The sequence below is a fragment of the Acomys minous genome (assembly GCF_964271855.1).
Source record: "Acomys minous genome assembly, chromosome: 1".
NCBI lineage: Eukaryota > Metazoa > Chordata > Mammalia > Rodentia > Muridae > Acomys > Acomys minous.
Window position 1 is genome coordinate 10482219 of NC_140483.1, and position 25593 is coordinate 10507811.

At 48.9% G+C, this 25593-nt stretch overlaps 1 protein-coding gene across 1 annotated transcript in view; it reads left to right on the plus strand.

Annotated features, from left to right (window-relative positions):
• The first annotated feature begins 1817 nt into the window (after nt 1-1817).
• The window catches only part of LOC311598253 (mitochondrial amidoxime reducing component 2), a 30235-nt gene continuing 6459 nt past the window's right edge, over nt 1818-25593 (plus strand). Inside the window, exons 1-5 of the mRNA XM_084783278.1 lie at nt 1818-2207; nt 6800-6973; nt 13923-14091; nt 15241-15381; nt 25503-25564. Of these exons, the coding sequence (XP_084639404.1) occupies nt 1939-2207; nt 6800-6973; nt 13923-14091; nt 15241-15381; nt 25503-25564 (815 nt within the window). The 5' untranslated portion in view covers nt 1818-1938. The remainder of the gene's footprint in view (nt 2208-6799; nt 6974-13922; nt 14092-15240; nt 15382-25502; nt 25565-25593) is intronic.

Here is a 25593-nt window from a genome sequence, read left to right on the forward strand (position 1 = left end):
CCTCCCAAGCCATAGGGTGAGCCTGGTCCAGCAGATGGCATACCTGTACTTGGGAAGGAGGCTATAGGAAAGCCTCCCCAAGAGGCCTTGATCGGACAGTGTCACAATGTAAGAGATCATCGTTTGAAAAATAAACAAACTCCCATCTTATCTAGGAAAGTCTATTACTATCTCAGTAGTTTACTTGAGTGAAACTTTTAACAAATAACAGCAGATAGGACAGGCAGTTGTGGAGGTGGTGGCGGCACACGCCTTTAATCTCGGCACTTGGGAGGCAGAGGCAGGCAGATCTCTGAGTTCCAGGTAAGCCAAGGCTACACAGAGAAACCGTGGCTCAAAAAACAAATTTAAATTAAAAAATAATTAATAAAGGCAGACATTAGTTAAACTGTGAGGCATGGCTTTAATTCATCAAGTAACTGCTAGCAGGGGGCAACAAGCTGAGCTCCCTTCTGACGTTGGCAGAGAAGGGGGGGCGGCGAGTGCTAGGTAGTGTAGGCTCTTAGTGTCACACATGCAAAATGCCTGTGTCGTCTATCAAAAGCACGAGCAACAGACATCAGAGGAGTGCTCAGTTCAAACGCACTCATCCTGCTGGCTGCCAGTTGCGGAGGTTGGGGCTCTGTCCTGCCTGACCTCAGGGCATAGGCTTATAGTCTCTGATGGCAGTCCAAGCCACAGAAGAATAGTTCAAAATCCTAAGTCCTCAGATTTCACAATTATTTATTTTTATTTTAACTGTATGAGTGTTTTGCCTGCAGGGGCCAGAAGAGGGTGTCGGATAACCTGGAACTGGAATATGGGTCCCAAGGACTGAACTTAAGTCTTCAGTGTTGGCTGCCAGGACCTTTACCTGTTGAGCCCCTTTCACCCGATGAGTTAATCGTGATGTTTCCGACACAGGGCCTGGCTATCATTAGTTCACCATTATCTCCTTGCCTTAGCCTGACTTTTAAATCCTGTGTAGAAAGTTGTCTAAAAAGCCTGGCGGTGGTGGTGGCACATGCCTTTCATCCCGGTACTCCAGAGGCAGAGGCAGGAGGATCTCTGTGATTTCGAGGTCAGCCTGGTCTACAGAGCCAGTTCCAGCCAGGGCTGCACAGAGAAGCCCTGTCTCAAAAAAACAAATACAAAAACAATCACAAGCATTAAAGGTTAATGAAAGTTGTCATGCCAACACCTGTAATCACAGGACTCTGGGAGGCAGAGGCAGGCAGATTTCTGTGAGTTCGAGGCCAGCCAAGGCTACACAGAGAAACCTTGTCTCAAAAACAAGAACAACAAAAAACCCAAAACAACAACAACACACACACAACAACACACACACACACACACAGAGAGAGAGAGAGAGAGAGAGAGAGAGAGAGAGAGAGAGAGAGAGAGAGAGAGAGAAAGTTGACCAGGGTCCTCTGTTACGGCCTCAGCCACAGGAAGCTGGAAGTTCTTCTGTCTGTCTTTCTCTCTTTCAGGCTGTCTTCATTGGCTTGTGTGCTTAAAATCCCAGGTCACGCTACTATAAGCATCTCCAGTCACCTTGTCTCTACCTGCAGAGGTTTAAGCCGAGTGTTCCAGAGAGTTCTGCGTTCTTCCAGTGATCTGCCCCAAAGTTGTTCCCAGGAAACCTTTCATTCCTCCGTCCAGCTTTATTTCAGTGCAACTTCTCGCGCAACTGAGTGCGCTCCTTTTAGAAACAAATGGGTAAACGGGTGTAGCTGGCTGAAGGTCACGTGGCGCGGGGAAGGGGTCGAGTTAAAGGGGGACAAAGGCAAAGTAAAATGAAAGTGACCATCTCACGGCAGCCACTCTCGCGGTCTCAGCTGCAAAAGTTTGACAGGCGGTGCGGCTGCGCCAACTCTGGCTCCTCCCACGCGCCCGGAGCCTTAAGCCCCGCCTCGCCCTCTCAGCCTAGAAGTGCAGGCCTGCACAAGGTAGTTTAACATGGGTGCCTCCAGCTCCACGGCTCTGGCTCGCTTTGGCCTCCCCGGCCAGCCGCGGTCCACCTGGCTCGGCATCGCCGCGCTAGGACTCGCAGTGGCGCTGGGGACTGTGGCCTGGCGTCGCGTGCGTCCCCGGCGGCGCAGGCGGCTGCAGCAGGTGGGCACGGTGTCAAAGGTTTGGATCTACCCCATCAAGTCCTGCAAGGGGGTGTCGGTGTGCGAGACCGAGTGCACCGACATGGGGCTGCGCTGCGGTAAAGTGCGCGACAGGTACGCTGAGCCAGGTGTAGGTGGGCATGGGCGGGGGAGGTGGGGCCTTGCCGATCCCAGGTAGGAAGTGTAAGACCTGGAACCGGGTACCCCTCGGTGTGCAAACTTTGTGAGTCGGTGCCTGGTGGAAGTTCGGGAGAGGAGTTCTGTCTGCCCTGCAAGCTATGTTCTCCCCAGACCAAGAAAGCAAGGGTTTGTTGCATCTGGGAAACACGCACACACGTATTGTAACACCATGCACATTTGTGAGCGTTCTCAAGTTGAAGTTGTAGTTTGCAAAAAAAAAAAAATGGCTCTTACCCCTCTCAGGGTAGGTGATTGCTCAGCTAACAGAGAACTGCTGTTTGTTGCCTGAGTTGCCTGGGCTCTGAACCTTGGATCCTTTAGCTGTGAAGCGAAGCGTATGCTTCTGGCTAAAGTAGTTTGGAAAAGTGGATTGGGGGTAAACCTGGTCCCCCTGGACTTCCCCGTCAAGGGACCAACTCTGTTGTCTGCGCAGCTCTCCTAACTAGAAAAACAAAAGGCAATTGGCTGAATGTTTTCAAGAACATGGGGTCCTTTTCCTCTAGTTCGGCTGGCCACTTTATAATGAGTAAGGAGCAGAATCACGTGGTTTGCCGGGAATGGGGGAGGGGGCAGGAGTATATGGGGGGGGGGAGGGAGACGGTTTTGTTCCGGTACAGAGCACATTTATAGATCAGGAAGCAGGCTCAGCCAGACTGGGTGAGAGAGAGAGCGAGCCTGGGCCTGCATCAAGTCCAGCTGTTACTGTGACTAAGGGTGGGCCTAGGTCAAGAGGCAAAGCTGAGCACAGGGGTAGTTCTCAAACCTTGAAATGCGTTGTCAGCATTAGGAAGGTTGTTCCCTGAGGAAGATCCGGTGTCCTATGAACCTTGGTGGCAGTGTACCTGGCGTCACTCCACAGCCAGTTTGATTTTTATGTTATCAAGGGGAATGCCTGTACCCTTCTTACAGGTGGGCGGCACTTACCTAGCCAAGCACACAAATTTCATTCTTAGGATTGGCATGTCTTCTTCTGTGTGGGACACAGGTAATTGTGCTCTCATGTCTGGATAGAGGAGGGAGTTTGCAAATTGGTCATCCAATGAACCTCACAGTAGAGAGCATCTACTGCCTAGTGTTTATATCAGGACACGTGTGTGTGTGTGTGTGTGCGCGCGCGCGCGCGCGCGCGCGCGCTGAGCCTTGAAGACTGTTCTCCTAAAGAAACATGGGCTCCTGATGCATTGGAAAATGTCATTTTAAGGGTTTTGCGTGTGGCTTTGCAGCTCATGGGATTTTCAATTCCTCAGCTCTCACCCCAGGTTTCTGATGATGGGGAAGGTTTGCTTGTTTTAAATTATCTTTTACTGAGGGACTGGTCATGTAGCTCAGTTGGCAAGAGAACACTTGGCTACTGGGCATGCTACCTTCCAGTACTTTAGTGAGGCACATGCCAGGATTCTCCACAGAGGAGGATCCGAAATTCAAGGTCATTCCCAGGTGAGCTGTAGATGCAGAGTTCAAGGCCAGCCTGGGCTATATTAAAATTTGCCTGTATACTGAAATAATAAAATATTACCATTTCTTGAGAGTCCCATCCCTGTCCAAATGAACTCAAATCAGCAAGGATGAAGGCGACTTTGATAGCACGTTGAAGTCTTCCCCCGGTGGCTGACTGTTCTGCTGGAAATGAAGGGTTTTATAGGAGGCTAATGCAAGGAAGTTGCTTAGAGCTTATTAATGTATGAAGGATAAAAACTCCTGTGTGAGGCTGGAAAGACCTTGGGTACTGGGCACTGGATACTATCAACACATGGGAGATGCCAAAGCTGACCTGAAGAGGCGGACACGTACTGCTTTCCCTCCCATCTAAGAACTTGATGGTATTACACAGGTAACTAGTCCCAAACTGTTTCCTCAGATGACTGAGTATGTTGTGTTTGTCATTAAGATTAGCAGGGCTTTGACCCTGCTTTTCTATTCCTGGGGATTCAATAAAATAAATAGAACTGTATCATTTCTCTTGTTTTGAGCAGCAATAAATTCTTCTTCTTCTTCTTTTTCTTCTTCTTCTTCTTCTTCTTCTTCTTCTTCTTTTTCTTCTTCTTCTTCTTCTTCTTTTCGAGACAGGGTCTCTCTGTGTTAGCCTTGGCTGTCCTGGACTCTCTTGAACTCACAGTGACCTGCCTGCTTCTGCCTCCCGAGTGCTGGGATTAAAGGCATGTGCTACCACACCTGGCCTTTCTTTTTTCTTTTCTTTTTTTTTTTAATAGAGGATCTTACTATGTAGCTCTTGCTGGCCTGAATTTGCTGTGTAGACAAGGTTGGCCTTGAACTCACAAGGATCCACCTGCCTCTGCTCCCCAAGTGCTGGGATTACAGGCTTTTACTACCTTGGTCAGCAAGAGCAATACATTCGTAAGATGATGTGGTCTGGGGTGGAGGGAAAGCAGTGAAACCAATGTACGGCAGACAGTGGGCTGTCTTACCATCCTGCCCTGTGAGTTAGCCTGGCTAAAGTTGGTTCTGTGGCCTATGAATGTCTCCATCCCAAGGACCTAAGAAGGCATATTGGACAGGATGAAGATGTCACCTGGGGTCACAAACCCGGCCTGTTTGAGGGGTTTGAATTCAGATCTAGGTGACTACAGCTCTCACTCTTTCTGTGAAACCAGTGTGTGAGACAGGAATCTAAGAACGTCCCAGAAGCAGGAGACCTTGAACAGAGGCAGTCACCTTCTCCCGGCCTCAGTTTTGTTGCTTTATTTATCAAAGGGTAATTAATATTCAGAAGCAGGCTCGTCACCGGGACTGCTTAACGGCTGTTGTTTTCTGTCTTTGAGTCAGTATTTCTGGGGGTCAGGGAAAGAGCTCCTTTGTCCGTGTGGCCCGGTCCTCCCACTGCTGGAGATGCTGTGCCAGTGTTCTCAGGGTCATTTGAGCTTGACCTTGGTCCAGCTCCCTGAGCTGTGAAGTGTTTAAGGTCCTCCTAGAAGACGGTAACAGTATAGACTGTCACACTGGAGGTGGATCCCTTCCTTGACCTTGTGCAAGTCCAGAGGCAGCCAATCCCAACTGATCGCCTTGTCTGTCCACACCCTTCTCCGAAGCCAACTGTCTCTTTCTTCTACATGAACTTATCATCTCTTGATAAGGGGACCCCCCCTCACGATTATTCCCATGTCCCACATTTCCTTTCCACCTCATCTTTCAGGCTTAGTCCTTCCTGTTTCCGCCCTCCCCTCACCCCAACTCTTCTGGCTAGTTTTTAACTTGAACAAGGTTTTTTTTCATTTGCCCTGGGCACCGCCTCACTGTTACATTGGTCCTTCAGGGCTCTGTTGTTGACTGTGGGGATTCTGACACTGGCCCATCTGCCACCTGCTTGTACTTTAATCTAAACTCAGGGTGCTGACTCTTACTGCAGCTCAAATTGAAGTAACTGGATTGTGAAAACCCACTGTCTAGGATCATCCTTTCTCTTGGACTTGGCAGAACACAGCGGATCATTTTTCGTGGGGGATTTTTTAAATGTGTACAAGATAATATATATATATATATATATATAATATATATGTATATATGTGTATATACATATGTGGTAGCTGTCTTAGTTAATTGTTTTTATTGTTGAGATGAATACCTGGCAAGAAGCAAATTAAGGAGAGAAAGGTCATGGCAGGATTGTGAGGGAGCTGGTCACGTGACATACATAGTCAGGAAGCAGAGATGAAGGCTGGTGCTCAGCTAGTGGCATCCTTTGTATTCAGTCTGGACCCCCAGCCCATGGGACGGTGCCACCCATATTTAGCGTGAGTCTTTGGAGCTTAGTCAAGGCCCTGTTGTCTGGCAAACGTTGCAGTAGCTGGTGAGCCCCTTATCAGTTTTTGTGCAGTTCCAAGGTTGAATTCTCTTGCAGTCGCCCTTTGCCTTGTCAGTTGCAGCAACTATCAGGGAGCTGCTTAGCGTCCCCTCTCGCTTTTCACCTCAGCGCTTAGTCCCCAGCTCAGTACACAGTGGCCCAGGCTAGCATGGAGGGGGTTGCCCGCAGTGACAGGGGCTGTTTGGGTGGACAGGAGCTGGGGGGTGTGTGTGTGTTAGATTTCAAACCTGGGACAATTCACTAAGGTGCCCGGCTGGTGCAGACTCTTGGGGCCTAGGTTCTCCCTGACCCCCACTCCCTACCTGTTACAGGGTCCTCCTGCTCGGTGGCCCCCCACCCCCACCCCAAACTTTTCCTGCCCAGGAGATGGACCACTCTTCCCCCAGCTGCCCTGCCCTATATAGTCATCCATTTTGGCTCTACCCCCTTTGGGCCTCCTGGGTGCGACACCTGCTTCTCTGCTTTGCCCTCTCTCTTCCCCTGCCCATCTCCCGACGTGGTTCAGCCAAGTCACAGTCATGTCCACTCTGGACTCTTTCTCAGTTCTTCCTAGCTCAGCTTTTAGGACCAAAAGATCTGGCCAGACCGGCATGATACACCATCAGCTTTCACACCAGGATGGGTGCGTGGTTCTGAGGTTAGGGAGAGCTAAAGGGCTTTAATCGAGGAAGACTCTCTGAGCGTGCGCCTGTCTGCCTCTCTGCAGGTTTTGGATGGTGGTTAAGGAAGATGGACACATGATCACTGCCCGTCAGGAACCTCGCCTTGTGCTGGTCTCCATCACCCTGGAGAACAATTACCTGACCCTCGAGGCTCCAGGCATGGACCCGGTGGTTTTGCCTATCAAGCTGCCTTCTTCGAATAAGATCCATGACTGCAGGTGCTCAGCTGGGGGCAGCGGGGGAACCGCAGCAGCAGCGGCGGCGGGGGTGGGGGTGGGGGTGGGTATATGGGGGGGTGGAGAATGGGGGGTGGGGTGGGGACCGCAACAGCGGGAAACCACAGCAGCGGTGCGGAGGGGATGGGTGGTGAGTGGGACCGCAACAGCGGGGGTGGGGTGAGGTGGGTACCATAACAGCGTGTGTGGGGGGGTGGGGATTGGGGGGGGGTAGGGGGTAGGGCTGCAGCAGTGGGGCAGGGGGGTAGGGGTGGGACGGCAACAGCGGGGATGGGGTGGGGAACCATAACGGCGGTGGACAAGGAGGGGGGGAACCACAACAGAGCCATTTTTCCTTGCATTTGTTACAGATTATGTCAGAACCATAGATGGTCAAATTGGTGCAGGAGAAAGTAGTGGAAAGGGGTTAGTCTAGAGTGGGGCTCAAGTATGAGGGATTATTAAGGGTACCCAGGACTAGCTTTAATTTTTATTTTATGAGACAGGGTTTCTCTGTGTAGCCTTGGCTGTCCTGGACTCACTTTGTTGACCAGGCTGGTCTCGAACTCACAGCGATCCGTCTACTTCATTAGTTCTTATTTTTATTTTATTTTACTTCTGAGATGGAGTCTGACATCCCAGGTTGACCTGCAATTTGTTATGGAACCAAGGATGACTTTGAACTTCTCACCTCCTGTGTGCTGGGATTACAGGCCTGTAGGGACATGCTCAGTGCGTATGATGCTGGGGGGTTGAGCCCTAAGTTTTGTGCGTCTAGGCGTTCACTCTCTAACCGAGCCTCAGCTTCAGGATTAGTGTTAAACAGGGATAACTAGGAGTTGCTGATAGGCCAGGCGTGGTGGTGCACCGCTTTAATCCTAGCATTTGGGAGACAGGGGCAGGTGGATCTCTGAGTCTACAAATAAGTCCAGGACAGCCAGGGCTATTACACAGAGAAACCCTGTCTCTAAAAATGAGCAAACAAACAAATGAAAAGAATTGCAGATGACAAAATGCCTGTCATAAAGGAAAAACTCTCCCTTACATTGATGAATTCTTAGAAGTAGGTGAAACTACACAGGGAAGCCTCGGGGCTGGCCAGAGGCAGTGTGAGGAAGGAGAGACCGATGCCCAAAGCCTTCCCTTGGGTTTCTGCAGTGAAGAGAAAAGAAAGGGATGGTTGGGTTGGCCTGTTAGAAAGACTTCAGTGGGCCCCAGGACAAAGAGCTGTGTGTCTTATAGTCCTGACACCTGCTCCCTCAATAAAGACTCAAAAAAGGAGAGTTTGCAAGTCATGCTTGTATGCGACAAAGACTATTATTGTCTCTAGGAAGTAGCTGGCCACAGGGAGGGGCCATCCCTTCTCCAAGGTCCCAAGATAGTGAAGCAAAAACATAGTTAGCACAAGTGTAAAGCAGGTGCAAGTTCCTATGCTTAGGGAGTGTCACCATCCATTCAAATTAGAAAGGTCTTAAGAGAGAGAGAGAGAGAGAGAGAGAGAGAGAGAGAGAGAGAGAGAGAGAAACTGTGTGTGTGTATGTGTGTGTGTGTGTGTGCATGCAGTGGGAGTAAGGTGCACACATGCAACAGTATGAGTGTTTGTGTGTGCACATGTGCAGTGGGGGTAAGGTGCACACATGCAACAGGGTGGGTATATGTGTGGGTGTGTGATTGTGCAGTGGGGGTGAGGTGCACACATGCAATAGTGTGTGTGGGTGTGTGGGTGTGCAGCGGGGGTGAGGTGCACACATGCAACAGTGTGGGTGTGGAGGTCAGAGGACAACTTGCAAGAGTCAGTTGTGGCTCTGGGGATCATAGTGAGATCTTCAGGTTTGACAGCAGCTGCCCTGCCCACTGAGCTACCTCACTGGCCCATGGAGACACATTGTTTAGAGTTCTTAGCCTGCCATCCAGATGGGAGAAATTACTAGTTGATCTCAGAGCTGGACAGTGAGAACCCCAGAACTTTCCAGTCCCTAAAATGTGCCGGTGAGATCAGGATTGTGTGTGTGTGTGTGTGTGTGTGTGTGTGTAGAGGTGAGGCTGTGTGTGTGTGTGCGTGTGTGTGTATGTGTGTGTGCAGGGGTGAGGCCCCAGGCCTTGGCATCTGCTTGCATGTAGGTCCTCTTCCCATGACCCATAGCCTGAATTTCTTTCTTTTCTTTTTTGCTGCTGAGGATTAGCTCTTTGATGTTAGGAGGTCACAGAAGCCTAGGTGTTTGTTGTGGGATGGTGCAGTGTTGTGGGTCCCTTGGTAACCAGGGAGGCTTTTGTGTTGAAGTCTGGAATTAGAACCAGCGCCTTGGGCATAGTGAGCACTCTCCCCTTGAGCTGCGTAGTGAGCACTCTCCCCTTGAGCTGCATAGTGAGCACTCTCCCCTTGAGCTGCATAGTGAGCACTCTCCCCTTGAGCTGCATAGTGAGCACTCTCCCCTTGAGCTGCATAGTGAGCACTCTCCCCTTGAGCTGCATAGTGAGCACTCTCCCCTTGAGCTGCATAGTGAGCACTCTCCCCTTGAGCTGCATAGTGAGCACTCTCCCCTTGAGCTGCATAGTGAGCACTCTCCCCTTGAGCTGCGTAGTGAGCACTCTCCCCTTGAGCTGCGTAGTGAGCACTCTCCCCTTGAGCTGCATAGTGAGCACTCTCCCCTTGAGCTGCATAGTGAGCACTCTCCCCTTGAGCTGCATAGTGAGCACTCTCCCCTTGAGCTGCATAGTGAGCACTCTCCCCTTGAGCTGCGTAGTGAGCACTCTCCCCTTGAGCTGTGCCCTCTGCCATCAAACAAGGTCTCACCTCCCCGCCCACCCCATCCCTAAGTCACGTTTCATGTCTCACTGTGTATCTCTGGCTGGCTTGGAACTCTGTAGAACATGCTGGCTTCAGACTCATGCCTGCCTCCACCTCCTGGGTGCTGGGATTAAAGGCGTGCAATACGACGACTCAGCCTAGCTATTCAACCTTGTAGAAACAGGTAATGTCCAATGGTGCCCGGGCTCATAGCAGAGTCTTATGTTTGTTCAGTATGTTTGAGCTGAAATCCTTCAATCATGCTTCCTAATTCCCCAAATTCCAAAGCAGTACCTTGCCGAATGCTGTCTTAGTAAGCCTGTGAGTGAACATCACTAGTTTCATTTTACATAGGAGGAAAACAGGCTTTGATCCCCTGCTCCGCTCCACAGAGAGGTGAAGGGAGTGGAGACGGGAAAATGGAGTGGGAGAGAGAGGGAGGGAGGGAGGGAGGGAGGGAGGGAGGGAGGGGCAGAGGGTAAACTGGATTTGAGCCCATTCACTTCCTAGGCTTCTTCTATTGCCTGTGTGGAGGCAGGGGAAAGTTTCTACAAATGACAGGTTTGAAGAGAAAAACCATCCATGCCGCTTGTATTGCAGTCGGAAGCTTGTGTGCTTTTTTGTGGGAGCGATAGTGTGTTTGCTCCCTGAGGGATTCACTGTCACCCACAGCACCTTATCCAGCAACTGGGAGATGAGGACAGAGAGACTTATGAGTTCAAGACCAGCTTGGCCTACATGATGAGACTGTTTGGTGTGTGTGGGATACGCACATACATACATACACACATATATATATGCATACACACACGTACACACATACATACTTGATGTTCACGGCCTCCTTCTTGGATTTCCTTCCTTAGAGATCCTCACAGATTTCAGGACATGTCTGCCAGTTACTCCAGGGCCAAGGAGGGGACAGATGAGAGTAGACAAGGTGTGGGTAGGTGAACCCCTGTGTGCTTTCTGATGTGCCATCCTCTAGATGCTGCATTCTGTACCATGCAGAGAATGCGCTATGATAGCCATACTTTGGGTTTTGAATTGGGGACTTTACTAAGTATATGCCAGGTCACAGTAAATGAATAAGGAGCAAGAGATAGACAATAGCAAGATGTCATCAGACCCCGTGCTCGGTACATCCAGAAGGAATCAACTGGAAGGCCCTTCAAGACAGCCAGCTGGAGATCCCAATAGAGTTCCAAGCAGAGCAGTGTACACCCCAGGTGAAGTTTCCAAGCAAAAGACCAAATGGCAGCATATAGATGATGTCATCAAATTGGGTCTCACAACATTTGAGAACTCTGGGGAAGTTGAGTCTGTCTGCCTGAGTTCCCAACTGAGCCTGCTCTCCATGGCTGACCTCCAGCCTTCTCTTTTCCATCGGCTGCACTTCCATATTATGAGAGAAACAGTAGGAGGTGCTTATCTGTTGTGTTAAACTGTTGGAGGTGGTTTACCTTAAGCTGTTTTGAGGACACAGTGTTTCCACTCTTGGGCTGTTTTATCATTGCTGCCATAGAGTAAGGGGGAAGGCCATCCCAAGGCCTTGAACTCACACGTGCTTTGGTCTGAAATGGATGAGGAGGCCCAGCCAGCTTCCAGAGCCAGCTTGTCCGTGACCTCACACACTGTGTGCTAAGCAATCTGGATGCTCTCTGAACTGATCCTTCGGGCTTTTATTACATATGAGTGTGATTAATAATAAAGTAATTAGCTATTGATCGACTCAGCCTTTAGCCTCTGTCCCTTCCTTGGAGGTTGGGGTGTGTGTGTGGTAGGAAAGTCCAGACCCTCTGATCTTGGAGTGGGATCCCCTGGCAATCAGCTCCTCAGGGAGTTGGTTCATCTACCACATGGGGGCTGGGAACTGAACTCAGGCATGGTAGCAAACATCTTCACTGTTTGAGCCATCTTGCTGGTCCCGAGCTTACATTTTAAAGAAGGGGAAAGGAAGAACTTACTTTAGTTCTAACAAAAATCCTTTGTGGTCTAGCTTTTAAGACTAGCTAGGTAGCATTTGGTTTTTCACATGTAATTTGCCATTTATGTGTATGTAGGTATAATTAAGTTAGGTACAGAACTGGCATTTTGTCTTGTTGACCATACCAATTTTCCCTAAAAATAAAAACAAAGAAAAGGACTTTGTACAGTCCAACTGAAGTTTTATTTCTTTGTAATTTTGAAAGCCAGTGAGATAGGAAGACATCTTAGTTATTTTTCTGTTTCTATGAAGAGACATCATGACCAAAACAACTTATAAAAGAAAGTATTTAATTGGGGCTTACAGTTTCAGAGGGTGAATCCATCACGGTGAGGGCATGACAGAGAGAGGGGGAGGGAGGGAAGGGGACAGAGAATGCCAAATGAGAATTGTCTGGGCTTTTGGAACCTTAAAACCCACATCCCCATTGATATACCTGTTCCAGCAAGGCCACACCTCTTAATCCTTCCCAAACTGTTCCCCCAACTGGGAACCATGTAACCAAATATATGCGCCTATGGAGACTATTCTTATTCAAACCACCGCAGAAGGCAAGAGGCAGGCCTTTCATTCCTTACCAGACTATGTCACCTCTGGGTCCTCAGTGAGTATGTTTCCCTCTACCAGCAAACCTCCTCCAGCACACACCAGCCAGCATCAACACTCCACCCCTGGCCCCATCTGCATGGAGATAGCATCAGATCTCACAAGCTAAGGGCTTGGACCTATGTGACTCTTCCTGGCTTCAGATGCCAATGAAGGTGGCAGCCCGAGCCTCTGACTTAGCACCTCCTCCCTGGTCTCTGTCCATTTGCTAGAGTTCCTCACAGAAATCGTGCGTGCCGAACACTTATGAAGGCTAAGGCTAAGGGTGGATGGGACCAGTAGAGGGGATGAGCCCCTCCTGGGTGCTTTCTGGGTGTGCCTCCCTCTACACACCTCTAGGTGTTCAACAATTGGGAAACTCTCTGAACCTTGACATTTGGGCTTCTGAGGGAGCCTCCTTACATGGTGTGATTGATGAAATAATCAGCCACCTATCAACTCAACCTTTAGCCTCTGCCCCTTCCTTGGAGGTCAAGGCTGTGACACTGAAGTCCAGCCCTCTGGTCTTGAGGTTGGTTCCCCTGGCAACCTGTTTCCCATCTTCAGGCAGCTTAGGAGACCACAGGCGTCAGTCATCGCTGTGGCACACAACTGCCCTCTAGTGCCCTACTTTCCAACACTTTTGGAAGACTCCTCCTTTGCTGCTTGTCATGCGTCACTGTGTGGACTGTTTTCCTAACACAGTGTGGCTTCCACTGTGAGTCTGTGGCAACCTGCTTCTTCATCTTTTTGTTCAGGCTCTTAAAAATTTGTTTAGTGTTTTTCTATAATATGAACAGTATTCTATGGGAATTCTTTAAGGTTTATGTTTATTAGTTTTGATGATGTATTCTAAAAATGGATAGTGGTGGATATCAAACTGATAGCATTTAGATCTCACTGATAAAATGAAAATAGTCTCATCTTAAATGTCAGTGTTTGTAATTTAGGGAAATTGCATCTTTCAGAAGTTAAAGTTAAATTGAAATATTTGCATATCAATTTATAAGCTCTGTGAAGGACCCACGACTTTTAGCAACTAATGTGAAGGAAGTCAAGTTAAACCACAGCAGAGATCAGTGTGGCCTAACCTGTGCTCACCTCCTTCCCAGGAGGCAGGTATAATGTGCGTATCTCCAGTTTATAGCGCAAGCAGAAATACGGGAAGAAATATGAAGTTCATTTAAAACCAACAGACCAAGGGAACGACTGATTCCAATCTGAACCTCGTCGGAGGAGTCCCGGCAAAGGTTTGCCCATTTGAGGCAGCCCCTCTTTTCCAGAAGAAATCTGAATCTTCCATATTCCTAACGGTCCAGGGACCAGCCATTTAGGTGGCTGGAAGTGTGTCAGAAACGTGTCAGAGTTCCAGAGTCCCACCCACTGAGCCAGGGTCCGTATCTGAACAAGCGTCTAAGCGATTCGGAGGCGTAAGAGCTGGGGAGATGTTCCCCAGAGCATGTGCTGGACCCTTTTTTTGCTCATTTCCGGTTTCTCTCTGAAGACCGCTTAGCAGCCTTCTGGTCCATTCAGTCTACCACCACGCCACGTGTCCACACAAGTGACCCGGGCTTCTCTTATAACCCTTCCAGGCTATTTGGTCTCGACATTAAAGGCAGAGATTGTGGCGACGAGGTGGCCCAGTGGTTCACCAACTACCTGAAGACACAAGCCTACCGGCTCGTTCAGTTTGATACCAAAATGAAAGGAAGGACAACAAAGAAGCTTTACCCGTCTGAAAGCTACCTTCAGAATTACGAGGTGAGCCACACAGTCTTCCCGCAGTCAGCCGTGCTCCCTTCTCTGTTCACGGGAGCCCCTCAGGAGACTTCAGCTGGAAAACCCTGGCAGTGGTCCAGGAGGGCGGTCCAGGGCATAGCCCACACTTTAAGGATGGAGAGGGAAGTAGGATGAGGGATGTCTCGATGCTGGGACTTCCGAGGGAGGTGCATAGAGAGCTGGGCCTGGGAGATGTGTGGAGGGAGGAGCTGGGTGACTGCTGGGGAGATGGGGACTCGGGAGTCAGCTGGCTGGAAGCCCAGCACTCAGGACGCTTAAAACAGGAGGATTACTGTGAGTGCAAGGCCAGTCTGGGCTAAAGGTGAGACTGACTGTGCCAGAGAAGAAGGAGAGGATGAAAGAAAAGAAACCTGGCTGCTAAATGAAAGTGGAATGCTAGGGCTAAAAGTGCCTTTCCCGGTGCAGCCTTCCCACAGCTTACCTTTATCCCCCCCCCCCCCCCCCCCCCGTGTGTGTGTGTGTGTGTGTGTGTGTGTGAACTATTTCACAGTCTATGAAGGCACTTTCTGCTAGGGAAAACGATAATGCACCACACTTAAGATACAAGTACCTCAAGGATTCCCCTGCAAAGCCAAGGCAGGTTTATTTGTTATTAATAATATTATTAACGATATTATTATTTATTTTCTTTGTTACTAATGTTCCCAATCTAGAACAGTGTCAGGTATCTACTGGTGATCAGTAGATGTTTGAGTGAATGGATGGGGTTGGTGAAATTCTTACTAGAATATACGGGGTTGGCAGCAGACGCCTCCCTGTGTGACGAGGAAATAGGGCAGGCCTGAGAATAGCAGCAGGTGTGGTGGCGCACACTGAGGCAAAGGCAGGTGGCTCTACACAATAAATTCCAGGACAGCCAGGCCTACGTAGTGAGTCCCTTTCTCAAATAAATACATAATAAATAAAATATCAGGAGGCAGCCAAGCTGCTGCCTTGTGCTGTGTGTGCGTAGAAGCCATGTCTTCAGTGCTCACATCCGGTCTGCATGCCCCTGGACTCCCGCACACAGCTCTCCCCTTCCACACTTGAGAGGTTTTCTTATCTGCTGAGCTTCGGAGGAAGGGCAGCACCACTGGGTGGGAGGCCTGACAGTGCGGTTCTCCGTGACAGGTAGCCTACCCAGACTGCAGCCCCATCCACATGATTTCGGAAGCCTCCTTAGTCGATCTCAACACCAGGCTGAAGAAGAAAGTGAAGATGGAACATTTCAGGCCAAACATCATGGTGTCAGGCTGCGAGGCTTTTGAGGAGGTAAGGAGCCACTGATGCAGTATCGAGCTTAGGTGTCAGAGCTAGTAAATCTGAGCTCACATCCACCCAGCTCCCCCAAGCCTGGTGGTGGGCCGACTACTTCCCCCGACTCTCTATGGTCTCTATGGCCGCTAATGGCCTCCTGGCCTCCAGGGGGCGCTGTTCACATTCTCATGCTTGTGCGCCAGAGCTCACCAAACTCCAGGCTCCCACGGCAGGTAAGCAATGACATTACAGGTAGGCGAACTGAAGCAGAGCCCTAACATTCCTACCTTTTCCTATAATTAAAAAAACGAGGAAATTAAAAAATGGATTGTTTTTACATACGTAAGTTAAAGTATATAAATGGAGATAAGGGAGAAAAGAGATAGAAAAAAAAAGCAATAGCAACAAAATATCCAGATTATATAGTAAAGAGGAAGGAAAAGTTCTGCCAAGGAGTGCTGGGGGAACCTGGAGCTGTCTGTCCCGGGCCTGGAGTACATCATTTCAGCCTTTTGTAAATGGATAAGGGGCGAAGTAATCATCTTAACTACTTCCTGCAGACAGTAGGGCGGCGATAGGGGGTTTAAAAGGCTGAAATGTTGGTCAGGTTCTGGAAGAACAGGCTGCTTGCTGATTTGCTGTCCAGGGTCTGAGAACATCTGCAGCTGGGAGGAGGAACAGTGCAGGTCCAGCCGGCATGACTTTTGAGGCTGGGTGGGAATATTTGTGGGTAGCTGTCTAGGGAATAGTGCTGCCCACAGTGGGCTGTGCCCTCCTATCTCAGTTAATAACAAGACAGCCTCCCACACGTGTCTACAGGCCAGTCTGACCTGGGCCACCCCTCAACTGAGAGTCCTTTCTCAGTGACTCAAGGCTGGGTCAGGTTGACAGTAAATGCTAACTAGGACAGAAAATGAGGTGTTTTTATTGGTCTTGTAATATATAATTTTGCTTTAAGATCTTGAGCTAAGGAAAGAAGACAAGATGATGTCATCACAGGCTGTAGAATTCTTGCTTTTCTGTAAGTTGTCAAGATTACCCTAGGGCTAATATAAGCATAGCCTTGTTTTGGGGCCATTTGGATGTGTTGGGCATCCCAGAACTAGGGAGCCAGAGGCAGGCAGGTCTCTGAGTTCAAGGCCAGCCTGGTCTACAAAGCGCAAGACCAGGATAGCCAAGGCTACATAGAGAAACCCTGTCTTGAAACAAAACAAAACAAAACAAAAACAAAAACAAAAAAAAACCCCAAAAACAAAAACAAAAACAAACAAACAAAAAAAACCCAACCCAAACCAAACCAAACAAACCCCATTTGCTGTCATATTCTTGAGTTATGATGGGCTTCCAAAAATAGTAAATAAGATAAGAGATTCTTACTTTTCTAGAAAATTCTATAGCCATGTATCTTTTTAACAAAAAGTCCTTACTGTGAAACCTTACTGTGCTGCTGTAGCTGATTTGGAAGCCCAGTAGTGAAGGACTTAGTGCACTGACCTGCCTGCCTTACACTACCATCACCCTTTCAAATGTTAATGCAGCACGACTGAGCACATACACTTAAAAGAAAAGATTTATTTACTGTTATGTATACAGAGCTTTGCCTGCATGTACACCTGCAGGCCAGAAGAGGGCGCCAGATCACATTGTAGATGTCTGTGGGCCACCGTGTGGGAATTGAACTCAGGACCTTTAGACGAGCAGTCAGTGCTCTTAACCTCTTGAGCTATCACTCCAGCCCCATACACTTAATCCTTAGCTAAAAAACAAACAAACAAACAAACAAAAAACCCCACAACAAATGTAAGCATGATGCAAAATTCCCACTGTCTACTGTAAATGCGGGGCAGTAGGAGGATGCATTGTGGGTCATTTGCAGCTCGTGGTGCAAAGTCCTGTGGGCTCCTCCCCCGGGGAGTTAGAGGATGAAGCCGATTGCGAAAGGCTTGGGCCAGTGCGGTGTGTTTGATTTCTGGAAGACAGAGCGAGGCAGTTTAAAAATGAGGCTGACCTTTGCTGCTTTATCTCTGTCACTGGCAACCGCGGGACTCAGTGTTCCCTGGACTCATCCCGAGCTGAACTTGAAATGTTTTACTGGGGGCATCTTTGTGTAAGTCCTTACTCTACAATTTGAAAGAGCTGGCGGAGAACAGTGGCAGGAAAACTGCAGTGTATTCTGTCACGTGGGAAGGGCTGTTGATAGAGAGGGAGGTTTTCTGTTTGTTTGTTTGTTGGGCCTCGAACTCCCCATGTAGGTGAGGATAACCTTGAACTAGTCTTGTTCCAGCTCCAGGCACGCTGTTTGGGAGGTGCTGGCAACCAAACCCTGGCTGGGCGCATCCTGAGCAGGTGCTCTACCACCTGGGTACAGCCTCAGTGCCCAGTCTCATCTGATCAGAGACGCTAAGCAGGGTCAGCCCTGGCGAGAGCTTGCATGGGAGAGGGTCCTGAAGCCAGCCAGTTGTGCGTTGTGTCCAGCCCCACCCCTCACTGCTGGCGTGGCCTTGACTTTGCCAGGCCTGCCAATTCTAGCAGGTGAAAAGCAACTTTTGGGTAAATCCTCATGTTTAGACCTTTGTCTTGATGGCCTGAGTTAGGAAAAGGAACTTTTTTTCTTTTTAAAAACCTATATGTGCCGGGCGTGGTGGCGCACGCCTTTAATCCCAGCACTCGGGAGGCAGAGGCGAGCGGATCGCTGTGAGTTCGAGGCCAGCCTGGTCTACAAAGTGAGTCCAGGACAGCCAAGGCTACACAGAGAAACCCTGTCTCAAAACACCAAAAAAAAAAAAAAAAAAAAAAAACCTATATGTATTTATTTTTATCTTATGTGTATGAGTGATTTGGCTACATGCATGTGTGTGTATCAAATGCATGCAGTATGCAGGAAGCCAGGAAACAGTGTCAGATCCTTGGCACTGGAGTTAGAGATGGTTGTGAGCCATCATGTGCGTGCAGGGAACTGAACCTGGGTCCTCTGCAAGAGCAGACACTGCCCTTAACCACTGAGCCATCTCTCCAGCCCCCACCCCCTTAAAAAATCTTTTTAAAAATTACATGTATTTATTTTGTGGGGTGTGTGTGTGTGTGTGTGTGTGTGTGTGTGTGTGTGTGGTGGGTTTGGTGTAGTAGTAGAAAATTAGAACTCTGCAATACTGAAACACCACCATTAAGTACAAATTAGAACTGTGTCCCATGAGACTCCACAGGTGCACACTTGCACTGTGAGGGATGAGGGCGGGCAGGAATTAAGGTGTGTCCACAGAGTCAGAACCCAGGGACACAGGGAGCTTTTAAATTTTTTTTACTTTGTTTGGTTGGTTTTCTTTCTTCTTTTTTGGGAGGTGGTGGTGGTTTGAGACAGGGTCTCTCTGTGTTAGCCTTGACTGTCCTGGACTCACTTTGTAGATCAGGCTGGCCTCGAACTCACAGCAATCCACCTGCCTCTGCCTCCCAAGTACTGGAATTAAAGGCTTGTTCCATAATGCCCAGCTCACAGGGAACTTTTTAAATTGTGACCCATTGCAAAAGGTTTTCCAGCTAAAGCTATGCTTTTCTGTTCCAGAAGTAATTTGGAAGTACGACACCCTGGCTGGGGTGTAAATCCTTGGTAGAGCGCCTGCCCTATTGCACAGTGGGAAACCTGAATTGGTTCCATGGTCCATGGCTCATTGCCAGCATAAGTGCTCAGCTTGTTCCAACTGTCATTGCGTCTCTTGCACAAGTGTTTCCCTGTTCTCTGTGGTATTCTTAAATACCAACCACTGGAATTCAAGACCCCACTTTGGCTTTGGTTGTCACATGATGTACACTTTCTCTCTGGCCATATGCATATGTATATTATGGTCATGCATATATATGATCTATTTTATATGGAGAGATGTATACATAGACATAACCATCTACTCTTAGAGAGAAATAAGAAAGGAGAAAGAGTCTATGTTCTATTTTAAACTTCATACATTTTTTTTTGTTTTTGTTTTCATTGTTTTTGACAGCCCTGGCTGTCCTGGAACTCGCTTTGTAGACCAGGCTGGCCTCGAACTCAGAGATCTACCTGCCTCTGCTTTCCAAGTGTGCCACCACACCCAGCTAAGTTTCATACATTTAAAGCAAATACCTAGAAACACCTAAAAACAAAACAAAACAAAACAAAACGAAACCCTTACCTGTGCTGTTTGTGTGTGGCTCCCTTCTTGCCTCAGTCTCTTATTTTGCCTCTTTCTCAGGATCTTGCTTTTGATGGAAAACCTCATGTAATCTTAGTTTCCTATTTGCAAACTGTGCACAGCCTGATCGAACGAACATGTCCAGGATTGGCTGGAGAGGTGGCTCAGCAGTTAAGAGTGCTGGCTGCTTTTGCAGAGGACTCATGTTTGGTTCCCAGCATGCACATCATGGCTCACAGCTATCTACAACTCCAGATCCTGGGGATCCAGTGCTGTCTTTGGGCTTTTTCAGGCACTGCACACACGTGCACAAACACAGATGCAAAACACCTGTACACAGTTAAATAATTATAATCATAACCATAATAATAAGTCTCAGTGTTAAATCCATAGGATGGAACCCGTTACAAAGACCATTTTCCCCTTGACCATCTCTCCTCCTTTTCTTCTCATTTCTTTCAACTCACAAATTCCTTCTCGCCCTGACTAGACACTAGGGACCTAATTTTATTAGAGTGCAGACAGGCTTTTCAACCAGTAGAGGGCGCACTAGCCTCTTCTAATGTTTTTCCGTGTTTAAGGAAGTCCCTGGAATCTTGTTGGATGGAGCATTTCTTTGCATTGGATATGTCTAGTGAATATTAAATTCATCCATTGAGAATTTAAGTTTTCAGTTATTTATAACATATTGCTTTTAGGAACCGAGTTAACCATTGCATTTAAACTTGAGTGTAGTCTTTTTCAAAGCAGTTAGTGTTTTTGAACCAAGTGGACAATGACCAGGTGAGGATGAGTAGCTGGTAAAGTTAACAGTGTCAAGACAGTTGACTTTGGGATCTTAGGAAGCCAGACAAATTGCTAATGAGCCCTGCAGTTGCCCCTGTGATGGAACAGGCGGCCTAAATCTATCTTGTTGAGCTAAGACCCTAACTGAACATTTCAAGGCCCCTGGTTTTCTGTTACAGCCACAGTGCAGAATTCCACAGACACATAGCTTGGAATGTTAAATTCATTGTCACTTGGAAAAGGGGAATTGGATACAAGAAGGTTGGAGAGGCCGCGGACTCCCAAGCAGCCGGGCGGCCCACGTACCCGTGGCTGCAGCGCCCTCGTGTGGTGAAAGGAGCCCAGAAAACTTGGTTCTATACAACCCTGGGCCCTTTGCCCTGCCCAGGCAGGCACTGTACCAGTCACCCAGGGGCGGTTTGCCACATGCTTCCCTTGCAGTTCCACTGTTTGAGCAGGGTTTGTTGTAAGTCGCAGCTCCATTTGTGGCACCGTGTGTCCTTGGCTTTTACAAAGCTTTACACAGCTCCTGGGCCAACTGGTGGCTTGGAACTTGGAGTTTATTTCTACCACAAGCAGTTTCCTGGAGGATGACTGGGGGGGCACAGGGTATCTGTGGAGACCCTTGTACTGTAGCTGTGGTCATACTGGTGGGAGATGTCTGAGCTTGAAGACCCAGTTGGCGCTACACACCAACTGTGGTTTCCTAAATAATTGCTAAGGGCTCGAGGGAAGAGCCAGTTTGCCTTTGAGTACAGAGTGGGCCATGATGTCATAGCCAGTTGCAGAAGGGGAGACTAGATGTTGCTTGTCACTGTCCCTGCTTTGCCCTCTGCAGAAACTTAGTCCCTCTCAGGCCCCGAGGGAGTCGGTGGATCTCAGCAGTCAGGAGATGGATCTTAGATTATCTTTTATTTCCGAGACATGGATTTGTGTAGCCCGGGCTGGCCTTCAACTCACTGTGCAGCCAAGGGTGACTGGAGTCACGGAATTCCTCATTCTCGTGCCACTTTCTCCCAAGAGCTGGGCTTACAGGCCTGGGGCATCATGCCAGGCTCCCAAGTCACTTCTTATCAGCAGGAGGGTCGTAACCCTATGTAGACCTGTGTAAACATGTGAATTCATGCTATTAAGTATGTAGCTGTAGCATTGAGGGTGCTGTAGATGTGCAGCACCCCCCCCCCCAAACCATGACTCAGGCGTATTGATGGTTTTGTGTTGAAGACACTTGAAAGACAAATGCAGGAGATCATGCTCCTATTTGAGTCTGTTTCTCATGCAGCCCAGGCTACTGTGGCCTCACCAGAGACAGGAAGCTGGGGCTGAGGGGTCTGCACAAACACACCAAGGGAAACTGACCTCTCTCTGATTAGTCTGCCTTGCCACTGTCACGCCCGCTGCTCTTCATCCCATTTTGTGTGCTAGTAGTCAACTCCAGCTGTATCTTTAAATCTGCTCTCTATTAGGAAGGCATGGGTCATAAGAAATTTATATTATGTATCTGTACATATATATGTATGGATATGGATATGGATGCGTGTTTTTCTTTTTGTTTCTGTTTTAGGTCAATTTAATTACCAGACTTAGCTGAAAGGTCCCAAGTGGATAGATAGTTTGCCTCCTCTAGGATGTAACCCACATAATCTGTGTATATGTGGGTGTGGATGGATACAACTAACCCTTAATAGATTCTGCCGACTGCAGATAAAACATAATTTGGTGTCTGGAATGATGGCTCAGTGGTTAAAAGTGCTCACCACGTAATCATAAGGAACAGAGTTTGGATGCTGGCATCCGTGTAACAAGCCAGGATGTCACACACACAGGAAATGCAGCTCTGAGGGCTCTGAAGCCTCTTTTGGCCTCTGCATGCAAACAGGTGCAGGTACTGCCCCCCCACCTCTGCATGCAAACAGGTACAGGTACTTCCCCCCCACCTCTGCATGCAAACAGGTGCAGGTACTGTCCCCCCACCTCTGCATGCAAACAGGTGCAGGTACTGTCCCTCCCACCTCTGCATGCAAACAGGTGCAGGTACTGCCCCCACCTCTGCATGCAAACAGGTGCAGGTACTGCCCCCCCACCTCTGCATGCACACAGGTGCAGGTACTGCCCCCCCACCTCTGCATGCACACAGGTGCAGGTACTGTCCCCCCCACCTCTGCATGCAAACAGGTGCAGGTACTGCCCCCCCACCTCTGCATGCAAACAGGTGCAGGTACTGCCCCCCACCTCTGCATGCAAACAGGTGCAGGTACTGCCCCCCCACCTCTGCATGCAAACAGGTGCAGGTACTGCCCCCCCACCTCTGCATGCAAACAGGTGCAGGTACTGTCCCCCCCACCTCTGCATGCAAACAGGTGCAGGTACTGCCCCCCACCTCTGCATGCAAACAGGTGCAGGTACTGTCTCCCCACCTCTGCATGCAAACAGGTGCAGGTACTGCCCCCCCACCTCTGCATGCAAACAGGTGCAGGTACTGCCCCCCACCTCTGCATGCAAACAGGTGCAGGTACTGCCCTCCACCTCTGCATGCAAACAGGTGCAGGTACTGCCCTCCACCTCTGCATGCAAACAGGTGCAGGTACTGTCCCCCCCACCTCTACATGCAAACAGGTGCAGGTACTGCCCCCCACCTCTGCATGCAAACAGGTACAGGTACTTCCCCCCCACCTCTGCATGCAAACAGGTGCAGGTACTGCCCCCCACCTCTGCATGCAAACAGGTGCAGGTACTGCCCCCCCACCTCTGCATGCAAACAGGTGCAGGTACTGCCCCCCCACCTCTACATGCAAACAGGTGCAGGTACTGCCCCCCACCTCTGCATGCAAACAGGTGCAGGTACTGCCCCCCCACCTCTGCATGCAAACAGGTGCAGGTACTGCCCCCCCACCTCTGCATGCAAACAGGTGCAGGTACTGCCCCCACCTCTGCATGCAAACAGGTGCAGGTACTGCCCCCCCACCTCTACATGCAAACAGGTGCAGGTACTGCCCCCCACCTCTGCATGCAAACAGGTGCAGGTACTGCCCCCCCACCTCTGCATGCAAACGGGTGCAGGTACTGTCCCCCCCACCTCTGCATGCAAACAGGTGCAGGTACTGCCCCCCACCTCTGCATGCAAACAGGTGCAGGTACTGTCCCCCCACCTCTGCATGCAAACAGGTGCAGGTACTGCCCCCCCACCTCTGCATGCAAACAGGTGCAGGTACTGCCCCCCCACCTCTGCATGCAAACAGGTGCAGGTACTGCCCCCCCACCTCTGCATGCAAACAGGTGCAGGTACTGCCCCCCCACCTCTGCATGCAAACAAGTACAGGTACTGACCTCCCCAACTCTGCATGTTCGTAACACTTACACATGCACAAACAAACAAAATAAGTCTTTTTTTTTTTTTTTAAGAACACTTTAAAATACTGGGCTGAGACATCAGTACAAAACAATACAGCGTTTGCTCATTATTTCCTGAATGAAACAATGTGCCTTGTCATTTACATTCCATTTGATATCCACCACAAATAAACTAGAGATGATTTAAAGTTGCTGAGAATGTATGCATAGATTAAGAAACAGTGCCAGACCAAAGCTATTTCATAGAAGAGATAAGTATTTGAAGATTTGGGATTCTGAAGGGGTGCTGAAAACGATCCCCTTGTTGGACACCAGGGGACACTTAAATGTATATGTAAGCTATATGAAATGTTATGATGCAGTGTGTTTTATGTGAGTATACATATACATGTGTTTATGTTTTGTTCATGTGTCTGGGAGAGTATCACACACACACACACACACACACATATATATATGTATAATTTATTCTTTTTTATTTTATATGCATTGGCGTTTTGCCTGCATGTGTCTGTGTGAGGGTGTCAGATCCCCTGGAACCAGAGTTATAGACAGTTGTGAGCTGCCATGTGGGTGCTGGGAATTGAACTCAGGTCCTCTGCAAAAGCAGCCAGTGCTCCTAACCACTGAGCCATCTCTCCAGCCCCAGTGCATGTGTTCTCCTGTATAGATGTGTGTATAATGTTTGTACATGTGTGCACTTAAGTGCAGGCATTTACAGGTATGTGTATCTGTATTTGCATTTATGTGTTGGCACAGTTGTGTGTAGTGCCCATATGTATATGTGTGTTGGTGTGTATGTATGTATCAGTGTGTATGTACCTGTGTGTACATATGTTTATTTGTATATGTGTTCATGTGTATGAGTGTATAAGTGTGTGTGTGTACACAGAGCTGTATGTTTATATGGATATCTTATATATGGGGGTGGATTAAAAGCGTATGAGGGGGATTGAAAGCTTTGCCTAGCTGCCCTGCTTCCTCCTGGTGTGACTTAGGAGAGTTCTGCAGTGTTCTGCATGTCTGTCTCTTGGGAGAGACAGGAATTGTAATAGCTCCTCCCTTCAAGTCATGAGGACTCATGGAAGATCAGTGTTAAAGAGTGGTCAGTGGCCATGAAATGCCCGTCCCACTTTCACACTGCGTTCTGTGGGAATGACCAGTGGGGGACTCGTGGCTCACTACACTCAGGTGATGTCTCAGCCCTCAGACTGGCCCCTGCTGCAGCTAAACCCAGTGCTTCGCGACCTTCCTAGCGCTGTCACCCTTTAGTGCAGATCCTCATGTTGTGGTGACTCCCCAACGGCAAAATTATTTCTGTTGCTACTTTATAATTATAATCTTACTACTGTTATTAATTGTAATGTAATTATTTTTGGAGGTTGAGGTTTTGCCAAAGGGGTGGCAACCCACAGGTTGAGAACTGCCGAGCTAAACCATAGGCAGGGTAGGCTTGTTTCAGAAGCTGCAGATTTCTCACTCGGTGTCAGCAAAGCAGTCTGGTGAATCTACTGCAGACTGTGCACTTGTGAAGGTCTGCTCTTGCTGCCTTGATGGAATCAGTGATTGGGATTGTATCAAGAGAAAGATGCCTGGGGCTGGGAGGTGAGTGTGTGGCCCCCTGTGCACACGTGCTGGGTCCCATACTCAGTGCTATAAATATATTTTTTAAGGTAAATCATGTGTCATGAGCTTGACTGTACACTGCCTTTCTTGGGCACTTCCCAGAGTTCCTTGTGTCCTTTCGTGCTCACTCCTTCTGCTGACGCCGTACTTGGCTCCTGCCCAAGATGGAGGGAGCCTGACTCTAAAAGACACCTCTCCTTCTTCTCCTAGGATACCTGGGACGAGCTCCTAATTGGTGATGTGGAGATGAAAAAGGTGTTGAGCTGCCCCAGGTAAAGAGTGGGCTTAGACGTGGCCTCTG